The following is a 19,492-nucleotide window of genomic DNA, read 5'->3' as shown; positions in this document are numbered from 1 at the left end:
CTAGCCACGGGTGAGTAAGTATCAAAGAAGTCTTCTCCTTCTTTCTAGGTATAACCCTTGGCCACAAGCCGTGCCTTATACTTTTCAATCGTACCATCAGGTCTAAGCTTCTTCTTGAACACCCACTTACATCCTACAGGTTTGCACCCATAAGGACGGTCAGTGATCTCCCAGGTACCGTTAGCTAAGATGAAATCCATCTCGCTACGTAGAGCTTCCTTCCAGTAGTCAGCATCAGGAGATGCATAGGCTTCTGAAATAGTCCTGGGTGTGTCATCCATGAGGTACACAATGAAATCATCACCAAAAGACTTTGCAGTCCTCTGTCTCTTACTCCTCACAGGAGTTCCATTGTTACCCTCAACAGGATTCTCAACATGTTCCATCGCAATGGTGGGTTCAGGAATTACAGTGGATTCCTCACTAGATGGAGTAGGTATCTCCTGATTTGATGAACTCGACATATCCTTCATAGGAAATATGTCCTCAAAGAAAGTTGCATCATTTGATTCCATAATCGTACCAACATGCATGTCGGATACCTCAGATTTTATTATCAAAAATCTATAGCCGATGCTATGAAAAGCATAGCCCAGAAGAACATAATCCACGGTTTTTGGTCCAAGCTTGCGCTTCTTGGGAATTGGTATATTGACTTTCGCCAAACAACCATAAGTACGTAGGTAAGAGAGTTTCAACCTTTTCCTTTCCCATTCCTCAAATGGAGTCATGGTCTTATGCTTTGTGGGAACTCGGTTTAGGACATGACACGCAGTCATTAGCGCCTCCCCCACCATTCCTTGGATAGACCAAAAGTGTCTAACATGGTGTTAACCATATCAGTTAGAGTTCGGTTCTTTCTTTCGGCTACCCCATTTGACTGGGGTGAGTAGGGAGGCGTCCTCTCATGGATTATACCATGTTCCACACAAAACAGATCAAATTCATTGGAAAAATACTCTCCACCACGATCGGACCTAAGCCGTTTAATTTTTCGATCAAGTTGGTTCTCTGCCTCAGCTTTATAGTTTTTAAAGAAAGTCAAAGCCTCATCTTTTGATTTCAGAAGATAGACATAACAATATCTAGTGGAGTCATCAATCAAGGTCATGAAGTATCTCTTTCCACCTTTTGTCAACACGCCATTCATCTCACAAAGATCAGAATGTATAAGCTCTAGTGGCGCCAAGTCTCTTGCCTCTGCAGTCTTATGGGACTTGCGAGGTTGCTTAGCTTGCACACATAATTGGCACTTGGAGCCTTTGACAGTAGAGATTTTCAGAATTAAATTCATATTGGCTAACCGCGTCATGCAACCAAAGTTAATATGACAGAGTCGTGAATGCCAAATATCAGACTCATTATTGTGGCAAACATTATTAATAACTTTAGTGCAAATATCTGACAAAGATAGGCGGAACAAGCCTCCGCACTTATAGCCTTTTCCAACAAATTGTCCACACTTAGAAATTACAACTTTATTGGATTCTAAAACCAACTTAAAACCATCTCGACATAAACGGGAACCGCTAACGAGATTTTTATTGATGGACGGCACATGATGAACGTTCTTCAGACGCACAGTCTTCCCCGAACTAAACTTCAGATCGACCGTACCAACACCTCGAACGATGGCATGTGACCCGTTCCCCATCAGCACGGGTGAAGTCCCTGTTGCCTGGTAAGAAAAAAACATGGAGGCGTCAGCACAAACATGTACATTGGCACCGGTGTCAATTAACCAATCAGGGGATTGAAATACTGAAAGGATAGTAGGAAAAATACCGTACCCTGATTCCTTTATATCAGTATCACCGATGACAACATTAGCGGACTTGCCGCTCTTCTCATGTTCGCGCTCCTAAAAGCGATTAGGACACTTCGGAGCCCAGTGATTAGGATCACCGCAGACATGGCAAAGTCCCTTCCCCTTCTTATGAGAATTCTTCTTGAAGTTGGTAGAATGTGATGGCTTGTTCTTTGTATCAAACTTGCCTTTGCCCTGAGTTTTGTTCTTATTGTTTTTGAACTTGTTGGGCTGGGAATTCTTCTTCTATACCATGTGGGCACTAGAACCTCCCTCAGCAACTCGAGCACGTGTGTCATTTTCTCTCGCCTTCTCGTCAACATCAAGAGTACCAATGAGGTCCGCAACGGAAAACTCTTGTCTCTTGTGTTTCAGAGAAGTAGCAAAATTGTTCCACGAAGGTGGAAGCTTGGCAATGATGCCTCCGGCAACACACACTTGAAGTACTCAAGTTCTTTTGCGAGCGACTGTATCTCATGAGCCTGCTGTACAACAGGGCGCTCATTAGTCATCTTGTAGTCATAGAATTGCTCCATGACGTACAACTCGCTGCCGGCGTCTGAGGCACCAAACTTGGCTTCGAGCGCAGCCCACATGTCCTTGCCGTTGTCAAACGACATATACAAATCCACAATGGAGTCATCAAGAACACTCAGAAGAGCACCTTTAAAGAGGGTATCGATCTTCTCAAAAGCTTCCAGCTGTGCTGGATTAAGATCGCCCTCAGGCTTGCCCTTGGTGGCATCATAGCAGCCCATGGTCTGAAACCAGTAGACTGCTCTCGTGCGCCACCTCTTATATTGCGCCCCCTTAAAGGCAGGCGGCTTCAGATGCGCAGCAAAATCACTCGGAGTAAATTGCCTATCATCAGGTTTTTGGATTGTTGGAAATATGAGCAAATTACTACGAGATTTAATCCAAATAAACAGAAGATAAATCATGACCACAACAGCAGAGATTAAACTAATCATGCGAACTAGCATAGCAGATGAACATATCACATCTAGGGCACATACTAGAAGCATGAATTCTACCACGATCTCAAACAGGAAGGATAGAATCACATACGGTGCAGCGGGTGCAGCACCGCCGGCGTTGACGTTGTCGCCCATGTCGTCGAGGACGAGGTTGCCGAGGTCGGGGAAGAAGTCGTCGTTCGCGAAGTCGTCGCTGGCAGCAGTCGTGCGAGTGCGCTCCTCAAAAACCTGATCGCCCCTCTCCCATACAGGATCACGAGAGGCGGGGTTCCGGAGGCCTGCTGTCCCTTCTCGCGGTGCACGCCGGAAGGAGGGATGGAGAAGACTTGCTTGGCGGCGCAATGATCTGGAACGATGGTGAGAAACCATACGAAGCGGCAGCGGCTAGGGTAGACGTCTGCCTGACTATATAGTGCGGGCCGGGTAGGTCGTGGAAGTAAACCCCACGTCCGAGTCGTCACGATCCAAAAGAATCGGAAACGGTTCAGTAATTAACGCGTCCATTAATTATTAATTAATGACTCATTAATTTTCCCATGCAGCAAAAATATAGACAACGTGCATAGCTCTGTCCTCGGCTCGGCTCAATCCCGCAACCCACGGCGCGTCGTGACGAGGCGTGGAGGAGGAGCGCGCGTGTAGGTCTCCTCTTCTCATGCTCATACAAGTGGTAGAAGAGCTCACCTTATAAAGAGGTGCAACTCTCTCTTAATTTCCGGGGTGGGACTAAACTTTAGCCTCACTCACTCCACTCACATGTGTGCATGAATGGACCAAGAGAATTTCAGAATTTTAGTTAGGCTTTGGGCCAAATGCCTACTAGCAGAATTCCAACACTCATGAGCAGCATGATGATGGCGAGGGAGGAGTTGGCATTGGCGTAGAAGAACACGTGGTAGCAGATCTTGTAGGGGCCGTCATGCAGCAGCGGGGCGCCGGTGCGGTGCCCCGGCCTGGTCTTTCTCCAGAAGCCTCCCGGCGGCGCTAGCCCCGCGATGTACGAAAGCGGCGCTGCAAAGGTGGCGAGCAGCAGCAGGAACTTGCGCCGCTCCTTGAGGCGCTTCTCCTCCTCGGGGCTCCTCCAAGCACACGAGTCCACCGGTACTTCCTTCCGGCGCGTTTCCACGTAGACGTGGACAGCGACGGAGGTGAAGCCCAGGCCAAAGAGCGCGGACACGTAGATGGAGGCGACCACGTCGCGGCAGCTCCCGCGGCGAACGCGGCCATGAGCGCGAGCAGGTTGAGCAGCATGGCGGAGCGGAGCACGATGAGGCCGGCGCGGTTGCCGCTGATGCGCTAGTCCAGCAGGAACATGATGATGACCAGCGACGCCACGAAGGGGGTCGCGTTGCAGTAGAAGAAAGCGATGTACCGACACGAGTAGGTGTGCACGAGCACCGGGTCGCCGACGCGAAACGGGTAGACCGCGGGTGCCGGCGCTACAGGCGCCGGCAGGTACGGCCGGACAGCGCGGACGCGGTACTCTAGGGTGTTGCCTCCATCCTTGGGCCTGATGCCGCCCAGCGGGTTGAGGCCGGCCACGTAGCTGACGCTAGCGACCAGCGTGGCTAGGAGAAGCGGGTACTTGCCCCACTTCCAAAGGAACTCGATGTCCTCTGTTGGCTCCGTCGTCATGATTTCCGGTCGGGAACACGGGCAGTGATATCTATAAGGTGTGCCTAGGTATCTAGGTCTTAGTCGACTGAGATTTAATCAAGTCTCAGTCAAGTGACATAACATGCAAGAGAGAAAAAAAATACTAAAAATAAAATTTTGCACGGATCTCAATATAAAATCTCATGGTTACAGCATCGACTGAGATTTTGCTAAGTCTTAATTGACTAAGACTTAGCAAGACTGATATATATACCCACGAGGCCACGATCTGTCTAGTCCAGCCGCCGTGTGTTGTGCTCGTTCCTGCCGGGAATCATGGCAATGGAGATATTGCCCCTAGGTGTCTTCTTTTGGAAACGAATCACACACGTTGCTTACACATCGTAGCTTCCCATAATATATAGAGGGCGGTACGAGGCACCGATGCGCCGGCCTAAAGTTTCGGGCAGTTGCACCGCGGCCGCGGCCACATGATGTGTGCGTCCCAGACACTAGTAGAAAAAGGGTCAAATGTTTAGCTCATTAATCCCGGTTTGTATTTGAGTGGGCACTAATGTGACCAATAGTGCCGGTTCCAACGACTAGGCGGGCAGCGCTCATTAGTACCGGTTCGTGGCGAACCTTTAGTACCGGTTCGTGCCATGAACCGGTACTAAAGAGGTGGTGGCCTTCAATACGGGTTAGTGGCTCCAACCGGTACTAAAGACTCCCCTTTAGTACCGGTTGGAGCCACCAACCGGTACTAAAGGTGGCGGCCTTTAGTACGGGTTGGTGGCTCCAACAGGTACTAAAGACCCCCTCCCCCCCTTTAGTACCGGTTGGAGCCACCAATCGGTATTAAAGGTGATGCGCTGCCACTCGCAGTGCACAATGTTTAGTCCCACCTCGTTAGTTGAGAGGAGCTCGCACCGGTTTATAAGCCCCGCCGCGGCTACCATGTCGAGCTCCTCTCTAAGCAGGCCTTTGTGGGCCTATTGCAAGTCTTCTGCCCCGTGGGGCCTACTGGGCCGTACGGGCCTGCATCCTGGCCCAACTAGAGGTTGGGTTTCTAGTCGTATGCGGGCCGTGTCGGCCCAATAGACGGGTTGTTTTTGCTTTATTTCAAAAATAAATCAGAAAAAACCCGGTACTAAAGGTCCCTCGGACCACGGCGCGCCTCGTGCCACATGGTGGGCCTTTGGTCCCGGTCCGTGTTAAACCGGGACTAAAGGGGGGACCTTTAGTCCCCACTCTTTAGTGCCGGTTCCAGAACCGGTACTAAAGGTCCTTACGGACCGGTACTAAAAGTCGTCTTTCTACTAGTGAGACTACGCGATTCAGCCCCTCCCTCCCCATCCTCACCGCGTCGTCCCCTCCTCCTTTCTCGCGTTAGTTCTCCCGCACCCCTCTCCTCCCCACAATGAGCTGCCCTGTGCCACCACCCCCGCTCGTCGTGCTCGTAGTGGTGGCCGTCGTGCTTGCCGCGGTCATAGGTTCCGGCCAAAAAAAAAGTCGAGGCTGCAGCTCCCCGGGTCTAGGTTGTAGCACCGCATGGTCACCATCTCGGTCGCCGTGAACCCGTTGCAGCTCGCCGGTGACCCGTTGCAGCATTCGCCCCTGGCCCTCCATGTCCGATCTCCTCTACCTGGCTCGCCTCGCCATCGAGGCTTGCTATCGTCATCGCCGTCCCATGGTCCAGCGTGGGTGGTTTCCTGGTCACCATGGCTCCAGCATCTTCCGACACGGTTCCAACATCTAGCAACAACAGTTGTAGCATTTTGAGGGCGTGGTCACCGCGGTCATCGTAGCAAAAATTACTGCCGGTTGTAGCACTTGGGATCACTAGTCGTAGCATGTTCGGATGCAACTTGTAGCACCGCCCAGTCGCTGAGCGGCCAACACCTCACCACGCCTGTTGTGGCATCTCGGCATGTCGGTGGTAGCATCATAGATCGCCAGTTGCAACACCTTCGTCGGCCGGCAGGACTACGCCTTTAGCCCAAGGTAGCACTCTGGTTGTTTGGTTCCAGCATGCAGTGAAGCTGGTTCCAGCATTTCTGACTACCGGTCGCAGCACCGCACCAGGCCGGTTCCAGCACCGCCGCCCCGGCTAGTTCTAGCAAAAAATGATTGCTGCTTGGAGTACCACGCCAGGAAGGTTCCAGCATTGTTGGTGGTCGGTTCCAGCAAAACCTACTGCTGGTTGCAGCACCACATCCCCCATGGTCGTCGCCAAAGTTCACCATCCCCTGGCGGCAGTGCAGTCGTCCCCCTCTGTCTTCCCCCTGCAGCAGCGCCTCCCCTCCTTAGCTGGCCGGCGAAGCAATCCATGTTAAAATGTATATTGTTAGGATACAGGAGATAGATACAATATTAACAACCTCCTATATCCTAACAATATAGAGTTTAACAACCCAAGCAACAAGAGTAGCATCCCCATGGCCGGGCCTCGGAGCCTGCCTCGCCAGAGAAGAAAAAGGAATGGAGGGGAGGAGAAAGGAAATTTCGCCAAGGAAGTAGGGGTTGGGAGAAGAAGAAGACAAGGTTGGGGGAGGTAAGCTGCGCAGGACCACAACAAGGGGAGGGGAAAATAAAATTTTGTGAAGGAAGCAGCACCAGATCTGTGCAGTTCGCGTAATTCCCGCGTGACCGGCCTAAGTTTCGGCTGTCGCGCCGGGTAAAAGCGTTGGATTTCCCCACTTTATATATAAAGCAATATCACCGAACCAACCGATACAAACACATCCACCACAGCCAAGAATCTGAGGTTCCGGAAGGTTCAGCAATGGCTACAATGTGGCCGGCTTCATTGGTACGTCGGTCAGTTGATCATATCATTTGTTGGTAGAAAAACGATGATATGTTAGTTGGTGATGTTACTCATGTATGCAGCCAAGAATCTGGGGTTCGAGAGGAGCCCTCCGGCTTACCTGTCGCTAAAAGCTCATCGTCGTCTGATCGACACTGCTCTGCTTAGAGGCGTAAGCTATGCTTCTGCAGGAGCTGGGATTCTCGATTCAACGGTAAGTACTAGTGTAGTAAAGTTGAGCCAGATCGAGAGATGTATTTTTCCCTTGGAAACTGTCAATGGCCTTGTTTGAATACTCTAACTCAGTTAGATGTTAGAGTTAGATTTTAATCTTAAACTAACTCTAACCAAAAAGGTGTTTGGATGGCAGGGTTAAATGGAGCGCGGATACGGCGAGGCGCCTTCACGGACGGTGTGAGAGGGAGGAAGAGAGAGGACGAGAAGCTTCGAGGAAGTGACGAGGGATCTGCTGTAGGAAGAGTGAGAGAAAAATATGTTTTTTAATGGTCTGGAGAAGAACTAACTCAAATAAGCACATCTGGCCCTGTTTGGATACTCTAACTCTGTTAGAGGTTAGAGTTAGATTCTAACCCTGAACTAATTCTAACCAAAAAGGTGTTTGGATGATAGGATTAGATGAAGCGCGGATACCGCGAAGCCTTTTCACGAGCGGTGCGAGAGAGGATGGGAGAGGACGAGAAGCTCTCTACGGCAGCCTAATCTCCAACTACTCCGCCACCATCACGGTACCGCCTCCTCCACTCGTTCAAAGTAGAGTATACTCCTACTTGTTTGCGTCGTTCAACATCCATCCTGCATTATTACTCCAGTCCAGCTCATAGCTAGAATTACCAAACAATCAAGTCGTTTCGTGGCCGGCACCATATCGAGATCAGCCAGCTGCTATGTTAGGTAGTCGTACAAAAGAGACGGGTTCCTTGATTCATCGTGGGCACCAACCATTTCTGTTTGCCGGCACACAGGATCTGTACATGATGGGCGCGAGGAAGATCGCCATCATCAACGTGGGCCTGTCCGGATGTCTGCCAGTGGTCCGCGCCCACGACGCAAGGGGCGCATGCAACGACGGCGTAAACGAGCTCGCGGCCGGATTCAATGGCGCCCTCAAGTTCTTCCTCGCCGACCTAGCGCCCAGGCTGCCGGGCCTCGCCTACTCACTCGCCGACGGCTTCGCCCACAGACAAGCCCTCATCGCTAACCCGCAGGCTGCCGGCTTCGTGAACGCGACCAGCGCGTGCTGTGGGAGCGGGAGGCTCGGTGGGGAGGGCGGTTGCCTGCCCACGTCGAACATCTGCGGCGACAGTGATGGCTACGTCTACTGGGACTGGGACAAGGTCGATGTTGCCACAGCGAATAGGGGCCACAAGGCTTTTGGCATAGTTGGTGACAGGCCAGTAACCTTCCCAAAGGAGCTCAAAGTCGAAGCAAAGTAGGATCATCCTTGATCGGCGCCACAAAGATGGCAGCATCTGCATACAAGGATGCACGGATGGGCCGACCACAAAGAGGATGCAACAAGCCTTGACCTTGACAACATTCTACCGGCCTTCACGGCAGTCCGTACTACTTTTTCCATGTGATATCATGGTCTTCCATTGTCGGTCACAAGACTAAAGCGCATCCATTTTCAGTATTTGGAGGACAAGGTGGCAGGCAAGCTTCCGCTGGTCGTCGATGTATGTGGCTATGCTGGGGCGCATTATTTTGATAAGGCCGTGCTCACTGCCATTGCCATTTACCACCTCACGCTTCTAGATCTTCCGGTTTTGAAGCGAGAGGTACCTGAAGCGCAAGTACCTGATGTTGCTTGGCATCCTCGAGGCCAGCGTGATGTACCAGGCGGTCTCGCGCGTCCCGGAGGCATGTGGGGTGACGACGATACCCCGTCGCCGTCCCCATCGGCACACCCGCCCACCGTAGCTGGCAACCCAATCCTGCTTGACTTCAACGCTGCACGGTACCAAGCATTCTTCTACTGCAACGCGACTTCCTTTGTGGCCTCTATCGCCGTCATCCTGCTGCTGCTGCAGCGCACCTTGAAGAAGCAGCAGCCCGGCGCGCCGCTGCGGACGTTGCAGACCGCCGTGGTGCTGGACCTGCTCGGGCTGCTTGGCGCGTACACCGCCGGCAGCTGCAGGGACTGGGAGACGTCTGGCTACGTCATCGCGCTCGTAGCCGTCGTGGTCGTCTTCATTGCGCTGCACGGGCTGTTGTCGTTCGACATCGTGTTTAACAAGGCCAGGAAGCTCCTGCCGAAGAAGTACTTTGGAGGTGGCAACGATGTTGAGGCCCAGCCCGGGAATCCCGATCAGACCAGCCGCCATGGACAATGCCTAGTTTATGTTTTCTTTGCTTGTTTGCGTTCTTTTGATTCCAAATGCGTGCGCCACAGATTCCATTTGATGTGTCTTGTATGTGGAGTAATGAACAAGTATTTGTAAATTTTCATTAACTCAATCCAATTCAATTGTTCATTTCTTTTAGTTGGAGGGGGGATCTGGGGAGATGTTTATTTTTGCTTTATTGCTTCACTACACCGTAAGTCGAATCAACGGTGAAGATTAGAATGTACCTCTTCAAATGGGAGGGCACGATCGTCTAGCAATAATTGACTTTTCGGATTTGCTAAATTTCAGTTGATTCAGACTTGGTTATGTCCCAGTTGATGCTATACTCCTCAGATCTTACACGAAGATCCGTGTTTTAGTTTTTTTTTCTTCTTTTTTGTATGTTATCTGTATCTAAACACGATGATGTTACTAGACCGAGACTTGGTTAAGTATCGGTCGACTAAGATCTAGTCACACCCTTAACTTTTCAATTTTGTTAAATCTCAATAGATTCAGACTTTGTTACGTCTCGGTGATGCTATATTCCTTAGATCTTACACAGAAATCCATGCAAATTTTACTTTTTTGTTCTTTCTCCCTTTTCTTTTTCATTTGTTATTTGTATCTAAACATGATGATGTCACTAGACCGAGATATGGTCAAGTATCAATCATCAGTTGACTGAGTCTAATCACACACTTGACTTTTTGGTTTTGGCAAATCTCAGTTTACTTGGATTTAGTTATGTCCGAGGCGATGCTATATTCCTTAGATCTTACGCAGAGATCCGTGCAATTATTTAAATTTAGTTTTTTTTTCATTTTATATGTTATTTGTATCTAAACAAGATGATGTCACTAGACTGAGACTTGGTTAAGTGTTAGTCGACTAAGATCTAGTCACACCCTTAAGTTTTTTGATTTGGCAAAATCTCAGTTGACTCGAACTTAGTTATCTCTCAGTCGCTGCTACATTCCTTAGATCTTACATGTAGATCTGTGCAAATTTCTTTTTAGGTTTTTCTTTCTATATGTTATTTGTATTTAAACATGATGATGTTACAGAGAGACTTGGTTAAGTATCAGCCGAGTGGGATCTAATCACACTCTTAACTTTTTAATACAGTATATCTCCTTTAAACACCCGTTTGAACCCAAGTTTCCATCGATGAACATAGTCTCTCTCTCTATATGCGCGCGAGGGGGGGGGGGGGGGGGGGTCTTTCTCTGTTTTACGTTATACTTTGTGGTTTCACAGCAGGATGACATCATGTCGTAAACTTCATGGTGATCCCCTCCACAACTCCAATCTACGTCATGAGGCTCGGGCAAGATATCCAGCAAATGCTCCTGAGAAGATAAGTAGTAGTATAGTCTCGTTGAAGTGCGGCGGGTCACCGGGGTCGTTCGTTCTGGCCAAAATGATGTACAAATATGAGCCACTCACTGCCTGTGGGTAGTCCATCTCGTCCTTGAGCCCTCTCGACGTTGACATGGCATAGATGATGTTTGGTTGATCCAACAAACCATGTACATTCAGACATCAGTTGGACTATGCACGCCTTTAGTGTCCAAAAACTTCTTACATTATGGGACAGAGGGAGTATCAATCATCTGGCCGATCCACATGTTTCGTTGGTCGCCTCGAGTAACCGCCACATTTATGTGGGCCCGTCACCATTTTGATCCCTCTTATCCTTATCTCTAATAGCGTTGTCTCAGCCACACGTTTCTCCCCACCTAAACGCACCCCTTCGCTCCTTCCCTTTCTCCTACCTCTATCTTTCTCCTGGGTCTCATCTGCGGTTGGCTTTCTCCGTCCTTAGATGGTTGTCTTGGATGCGCTTTTAGCAATAGCTCCCGTCCAAGTAGTGTTGTTGCGAAGGGACAGTTGATGTTAAGTTTAATGAGGGGCCACAAGTCAAAGGTTGCCAATATTAACACAACCAAGAATCATAAATTAACACTGATCCAACAGCCTTATGAATTACTGCGCTAACTATCATATTGCAGTCATCTTCTAGAAGTTGCTCCCTCCGTTCCTTTATGTAAGGTGTATTTATTTTTTTGATAAAATTCCAGAATGTAAGGTGCATTTCTTCTAATTTCCCACAATTCCCTTGTTAGCTCTCCAGAAAAAGGGAAAGTATCTCTCTCCTGATTGTCTGTACTTCCCCTTATAGCAAAAGAAGGAAAGTATCTCTCCGTCGATTGCATGTATCTCTTACTTTCCTGAACTAACTGATTTACTTGCCACTAACCAACAAATGTGTCAAGGATAATTTCATCGTAACATGTCTATAATTATGTGCTTTGATCACCGTGCCAAAATTAATACACCTTACATGTCTATAATTTCGTCGTAACATGTATATCAGAACGTCTATGCGTATGATACTTCTATGTACAATTTATGTCCAACAATCAATCCAATGGCATGTTGTAATTTTGTTCTACGGAATGTCTCTGCACACAACCTTTTAGGCCCGACCTGCATATGACACTATGATCCGTGTCTCGTTTTTCAAGTGGCAACTTGATCCACGGTGGTTAACTAGCGTCGGCCAGGTATTGTGAAAAAACGTCGGGCGCCTAGCACTACTCTTTGTTCTAAGCATGGATGCTTCTGAGTGCATCATCATACACTAACCGGACACATTATATCATTTGCATGTACTTGAGTTGATGACTAGCATAGATAAGGTGATTAGTTGGGTGACATTATGTGCACATGCTTTTCTTCGTCAGAGAAGTTGTGTGTGTGCACATGACGTGGTCGACGCACTTGGACAAGTGTTGTGCTGCATGCAGTCAGTTATCGAGGAAATCAAATATGGGTATGCACAATTAAGTTGTTGAGAAAACCAAGCAAAGGTGTTGTAGAGTGTGAAGGTATAGAATTGTAAATATAACTGGGACAGCGTAGACAACAAGTGTAACATTTAAATTAGTAGAGAGTAGGTCTAACAGGGATTTAAACCTCATCAAATAAACATAAGCATTTTATTTGTATATTTCCACTGATATCTCGACTCACAATGCAAAGAAACCCTTTTCTTTTAAGCTCTCGATAGTCTCTTTAATAGTTTTCTCGAGAGGAATCAGTTCGACACCCAAGCTTCTTATCTTGTCCGTCCATACTTGGTAGGTTGGAAAAAGTGGCTCGCCATCTCCACACCTGCAAAGAAGAAATAAAGAAAATATTTACTAAGCTATGTAAATGAACCACTTTAGCAATTATGGTGGCATTATAGTAGTATTGTGGAATGATTTTTTATTATATTTTGTCACTTGAAGAAATATTTAAATCAAACAACAAGAATATCCAGCGTTGTACAAGATGGGGTGCATAACCCACGTATGGGGGGGGGGGGGTCATTTGAGAGACTGCTTGCAAAGAATGTCCACTTGTATGGGAGTGAAATGTTCGGATACATCTTGCTTATGATCTTGACAAGCTCCAAGTAGTGAACAACTCTTTCAACAATACAATATCTTCCATCTGCTGAAGGAACTTCATATGCAAGGATATGTGCCAGTGCCACATCTTTTACATTTACCCATCCATGGGCAAAATTAGGGTATGTAGAAGATGATCCTACATGAAAATGAGAAGGATTTGGACCATATATCTATGATTTCTTGTTGAGATTTTAAATACAGAGGTTTCCTTGATATAGCACACTTCTCCGCTATAACCATTGTAGTTTTTTAGTTCTATCTTTGAAACCTAAACATTGCAGTTCGTGTAGTTTCTTTTTCAAGTCTTAAACATTATCCGCTTCATGTTTTTTATTTGTCACCTTCCTCTATGGATCTCCGCTAGATGAATGCATGTGCGTAACATTGATATTCAGTTATTCACATCTTCGTTGGTACCAGGCTAGTATCATTCACATGATACTAGTTTACGATACTATCCTTCTCACTGCAAAGTAACGTAGGATTTTTGTTTTGGACAGCATCCACGAACTCAGCGGATGGTCAAGTTGCTTGTGGTGGAACTGTCCCACCTGGGTTCAAATCTTAGACTTGGCATGGGCGCTGCATAGGTGCTCGCACTTTCTTGTGATGGTCAAGTTGCTTTTGTGTGTGTGTGTGTGTGGGTGGGTGGGTGTGGGTGTGGGTGAATTTAAAAAAAATAGACAGCATTATTTACTATTTTGTATTATCCATTTCTTGGATTATGCGCTTCATTTAATGTTATCTCATGTCAGTTAAATGCCTACTAGTTGGCATTGCATGATACTCTCCTATGGCACTCCACTGTGGCAGCTCTGAGAAAATCAACAAAAGCTTACCAATAGTTTTAAGATGGCCCTCTTACCTCCAGGGGTAAGAGCAATACTAGATCAATCTCAACCGTTACCATCATAAAATTTCTACATAAATAAACCATTAATGTGCTTTTATAGTTCTCAAATAAACTTGAGAAAAAAGAGACTACCATAATCAAAACAGATTGAATGTATTTCCCGTATTCGGAGTGCTTAAAAGATTCCCCATAAAAAGTTAATAAGATTAACATGACATAATACATGGCAGCTTTATTTTGGAAATATGCGTTAAATGCATTTTATCTTGTTTGTGTTACCACTAGATTAGTTGTTGGTGTTTTATTTTGAAAATAACACAAAAAATGGGCCAAACCACATACCATTGATTAGATTTAAGATTACTTCAACACTAGCATTCAGTGTAGGCTGCAGCAGGGGACCGATGACCATTGTTGGGTGCATTACAACTATTTCAAGTTCATTATCTTTAGAGAACTTCCACGCAGCCTCCTCTGCAAGGGTCTTGGACAAGACATACCATTGCTGAAGGAGAACAAAGTTGAGGAATTCTTTTTAGTGATAACTCTTATATATGGTCCATGTACATATTCCAAATATAAATAAATGAAGATGAAATGAAGCAAAGCAAGAAACTTGAGTATCGTCTCCACTTTGTCAAGCAAGATTGACAAGAGCACGAAATCTCTTCTACAAGGCAAAAATCACAACTAACTAAACTTGCATGTTCAATAAAAGAAATCAAATGCTTATCCCGATTTAAAATGATATGTTCATGTTGATAAGTGCAGGCGTGGGATTCGTAGTGAAGTGAACAAGTATCCATAGGAACGTTCATTTGATTACATTGTTGTATATATTCTGCACAAAGAGTTTGACATGTCTCCAATGGACCCGTGCATAGGCTGTTTCGCAACTGCAGTTTCTTAGTAGTGATGGTAGCAACTATATAAATATTATTTTTCACAAGAATAATAATATAAATGTTACTTAACCATGTAAGACTCTGTCATAAAAAGAAACAATTAGACATATCTTTCTTCAGTGCATGTTTGGTCATGCTACATGACCAATCATTCAGGTGATCTCTAACTTTTATCCACTCATACTGTCTCGAATATGTTTGACACTTGGCTATGTGGCCTTAATAGCAACATTATAGCCTTGTCCAAGTGAGGGGTTGCAGCTTTACTTTGTTCACTCTGGCTAGAAATGATGTGGATTTTAACCCAAAAAAGTCCTCGTTTCCATTGCAAGTTACCTACGAGTACATGTGCACACATTGGCTCTGGGCATTATCTATTATTCAAACTGTTTAGGTGGCCTGTGCGCGTTGGGAGAAAGATGTCCGAGAACAATTTTTACCCTACATGGATGGCTTTGCAGTCTATCAATGGGTGCTCCGGCCGGCTTTATACCCATTTTGTTGTATGTTACCGTGTGTGTTGTGTCGGTTGTGCATCTTTCTGCAAAATCTGGGTGTGAACTCGTATTGACTATATCATCTTGATACGATGTTAGAGTAAATAAAAACGTCCTTTATGGAGAAAAGAAACCACATGGATCTCTGACATAAATACTAGCAGCACAAGATCAGTTGGCAGTGAATTACCAAGACCACGAATAGTTTTGGGACAATTAGTGAAGGCGTGTAATTACCTGGTGCTTTTCACATAGCTCTGAAACTGAAAACCATGTCTCGTCAACAATTACATCAGGGGTCCTTGGTCTCCCGTTAAAGGTAACAGCAGCCATGGACGATGTTATGACCACTCTTTTGACAGAAGCTTTCTTGCAGGAACGCAGCACGTTAAGTGTCCCACTGACCGCTGAATCAAGTAACTCAGCCTGATATTTATTATATACATATATGCTTAGTGAAAATGACTGTTCAGAGGGAAATGAAGTGATACGTGATTGTCTGTATGAATGTATCTTTGGATCAGCTCGGAGATATAAGTTTATTAATTATGCAAAGAAAAATCACATTAGTAATTAACCTTGGGATCCTTGATAGTGAAGAAAACTGGAGAAGCCGCATGGAAGACGCACTCGCAACCGTCAATGGCAGCGTCGAAAGAGCCTTCTTCTAACAAGTTTGCATTGAACAGCTGCAGCCTATCGTTTGCTCCATCAAGAGCACGCAGGTGCAATGTTTTATTTGGGTCAGCTGGAAAAAATGATGGATAGATCATATTAGTAGACTGCAATGCATATGACTGTTAATTCATCCCTGCTACCGTCACTACGACTACATATAGCTAGCTAGCTTGTCCATGTGTGTCGCCCCTACCTTCCTGGAGAGCGGCGTTTTGGTGCTCTGGTGCATTTGCACCCACGTGAACGGTAAATTGAGAAAAACAATTTGAAAATCTGAATTTTTTACGCATGAAAGAGAAGAGATTGTTCTAGATGTGACATCTGTGGAGCTCAGAGCTCGGTACAAAAACAAAAACTCAGAGATCGTTGGAGGTCATCTAAGCACGAAAAGTTGCAAGCACGTAGCAGAGTCTCTCCTCTTTGATTCGCTTTTCTTACTATTTCTTAGAAATCTTTTAATATTTTATTCGAATTTACTGTTTATAGAAAGCATCTGAGCTCAGGATCAGAGTTGGATCTCTGATCTTACCGTAAGTTTAGCAAATATTTTAGCAAAAACAGGTACGACCGTGGGAGAGCAAGTGTGGGCACGTGGGAGGATAGATTTTCCAACGAATGAATGGACAGATAGATAGATGCTCCAGACTTGACTCACCGGTGTCCCGGACGGTGCCGTGGACGGTGTAGCCGCGATCGAGAAGGAGCTTGACGATCCAGGACGCGATATACCCAGAGGCGCCGGTGACGCAGACGACCTTCCCCGCAGCCGTGGAGCTCCCCTCCTCCACGTTCGATCCTTGTTGCTGCTTCTCTGCCATGGCCAAGTCTCTTTGGGAGTACCTACCTCCAGGAGGAGGTCTTTGTTGGTGCCAAGCAAGCGCCATCCATGTCCACGCAACAGTTTAGCTGAAAACGACGGCAGAGATGCTCCAGCAGCAGCAGCAACCACTCGCTCGAAATCCTGAACGCGAGCCGGGCCAGCCTCATCCGAAGTAAGATGGTTTTTTCCTTTTTTTTTAAATCAGCGCCATGATATATTTATAGTAAAGAATAATCCCTTCGGTCCTTCTTACTCTGCATATTAAAATTTGTGTCCGATTAATCTTTGTAAAGTTTAACCAAATATATATTAGACAATATCAACATCTACAATACCAGAAATATATGAAAACCGCTCAAACCGGCGGATCACACGCGGGCATCCTCCGCCTTGTCCGTGCGACGTGTGTCCTGCTTGGGCACACCTAGCATTATCTCTTATATTTTTGCAACTATGCCCTTGTTGCGGTCTGCCCACCGCAACAACTCGTATATTGCAGAATCTGGATCCCTCAAGGGTTATCGCCCGCGCAACCGAGGTACCCGTCTCCGCTCCCTCTCATCCTCTTGCTCCACTCGCCGCGTCACCCCTGCGAGGTCACTGGTGCCGCCCCCAAGCTCCATGGAAGGAATCGGGCTCGCCTGTCGCAGCACTCCACCGCCGCCGTCGAGCTGTGCATGGGTGCCACCGAACGGATCTGCTCGTCCCCGGAGCTTCTCCACACCTCGCCACTCCCGCGTCGCCGGCGTGCGTGCTGCCGCCGTGGACCAGTTTGCCGCCTCACACTTCTTGAGCCTCCGCATCACCTGCAGCTGGGAGACGCCACCTCCCCGTGGGTTGTCTCCTTGCCTAGAAAAACAAATTTTGCAACACCGCCTTGTTGTAAAAATATTTCGGCAACAAGACCTCTGTTGCAAAAAAATCCGCAACAAGTTCTTTGTTGGAAAAAAATCTGTATCAAGATCTTTGTTGCAAAATAAATTCTGCAACAAGACCTTAGTTGCAATAATGGAGACGTCAATCGGCCACAGGATCCGCCAGATCTGACGGCTCACAACCGGGCCGATATTTTAAAAAGATTGGCCGGTGGACGCGTAGCATGCCCCGAAATATATACAATGAAACTACATTTCATAATGAACCTAACAATGTTGTTTTGACATTGTAAATATTGATACTTTTTTATATAAGTTTGGTCAAAGTAGAAATACTCTGACTTCAGACAAAACTTACATGCAGAATAAAAAGGACCGAAGGAAATAGTACATGGTAGAGATACATAAGCTAACTACAGCAATTACAAAATAAAGTCTAAAAGAAAACAGCAATTCTTCGAGATCTTCAAACTCTTTCTTCTTCCATGATATGATCTTATACTTTTGAAGGCAGCCATACAAAAACAATAAAGATAACAAACCACATACATGTAAATACCATGAGGGTTCTCCCATAATTTAAATTTGAGCCGCAATGCCAAAGCCACGATGCACGCACATAGCCATTGAAATAATCAACCAACACCAGCAAGAGTAGTAACACCGGTATTTCAAGGAAAAACAACCGAACAGCCTGGTCGACGTCGCTGGGAGCCGAGAGTACGAATCACCATTATCGAGGACGTAGCAGCCGGGACAGATATTGCAAGGATAAACCTTCTCGTGGCGACCATGGAAAAAATCCTAAATCGATGTGGCGAAGCAAGATATGAAGGACCATACCTAGACAAATTTAATCTTACAGCACCAACATTGACGTCGGAAGGAGATTTCATTGTCGAATGAAGGGCCGAGGATTATTTATTATAGACGATGCCATCTTCAATGATGAAGAAGACGACTGCAAAAACCCTATCCCAAGCTAATGAAAACACTACTTTATTAGGAACTCCACTCATAGATCGGGTTCCTCACCCCTCCGACACCAGCGAGGCTAGCCTGAGGAGGGGGGACCGAACTATGGTGGAGGCGGAGGTGTTGGTGGCGGCTAGGTTTTCTGGAAGAGCTCTTGTACAAAGCCAAAATGCCGAGAAAGATAATATGGTTTTTCCCTACTTATGTGATGAAGTGGTCATGATATTGCCACTGCAAGGCCAAAAATGTCACAAAGGGAAAACCTCAAAGGCCAAAAAACGACGGAATAAAAATAACATCGCCGCTCGATCAATCACGTAGATAGGACCCGGGAGGCTGGGAACACCACGATAATTCTTCAAAGCAGGACCTGTGGCCTGATTAGCTTCGTTGTCCGAATCTTGAAGGCCCAAGGGTCTATGGAACTAAGGGGAGACATGTGTGAGGTCTCATATTAGATAAGATCAATAAGATTTTTTTTAAATCCAAAAGTTTAAACATTTTCAAAAAAATTGTAGACACACATCAGTGGTTGATGTTCAACCTCAAAAAGTTTCAGCTCCTAATTCAACCTATATTAATAGAAGCAAAAAAGACGAAATTGAACGTGAATAGTGTTAAGTACTATTCACCCAAAGCTGCCAGTATTCACATTCGAATTTGTTTTTTTATCTCCAAATGTACATCAAGTTTTGAGCTGATTTTTTCAGAGTTGTAAACATACCCAACATGGATATTGTCAAATAATTTCAGATTTTTTTGAAATGTCTAAATATGAATTTTTGTGATTGATCTCACCTAATGTGAGATCTTATACAAGTCTCCCCACAAAATTAGCAGGAAGGTCCCTGGGCAGTGGGTACATGGAAATTTGCATGCCCCCCATTC

General features: G+C 46.3%; 1 protein-coding gene across 1 annotated transcript; it reads right to left on the bottom strand.

Moving 5' to 3' along the window:
* Nucleotides 1-12,464: 12,464 nt before the first annotated feature.
* LOC123105961 (phenylacetaldehyde reductase) lies at nt 12,465-16,887 on the bottom strand. Its single transcript, XM_044528142.1, has 6 exons — nt 16,590-16,887; nt 15,835-16,004; nt 15,494-15,682; nt 14,197-14,359; nt 12,948-13,137; nt 12,465-12,717 (listed from the first exon to the last, which is right to left on the bottom strand). Exons 1-6 carry the CDS (start codon nt 16,816-16,818, stop codon nt 12,573-12,575), a joined length of 1,086 nt encoding a protein of 361 aa, XP_044384077.1. The 5' UTR covers nt 16,819-16,887; the 3' UTR covers nt 12,465-12,572.
* Nucleotides 16,888-19,492: the final 2,605 nt, after the last annotated feature.

Source organism: Triticum aestivum, chromosome 5A, assembly GCF_018294505.1.
Source record: "Triticum aestivum cultivar Chinese Spring chromosome 5A, IWGSC CS RefSeq v2.1, whole genome shotgun sequence".
Lineage (NCBI taxonomy): Eukaryota > Viridiplantae > Streptophyta > Magnoliopsida > Poales > Poaceae > Triticum > Triticum aestivum.
The sequence above is the reverse complement of the archived record's forward strand: the minus strand, read 5'-3'. Positions and strand labels throughout refer to the sequence as shown.

Coding starts and splice junctions, on each gene's coding strand:
- LOC123105961 (XM_044528142.1), bottom strand. CDS start 16,818: ATGGCGCTTGCTTGGCACCAACAAAGACCTCCTCCTGGAGGTAGGTAC. Junction 14,360..15,493: donor AGCTATGTGAAAAGCACCAG/GTAATTACACGC, acceptor GTTCTCCTTCAG/CAATGGTATGTCTTGTCCAA. Junction 12,718..12,947: donor AACATTTCACTCCCATACAA/GTGGACATTCTT, acceptor TCTTCTTTGCAG/GTGTGGAGATGGCGAGCCAC.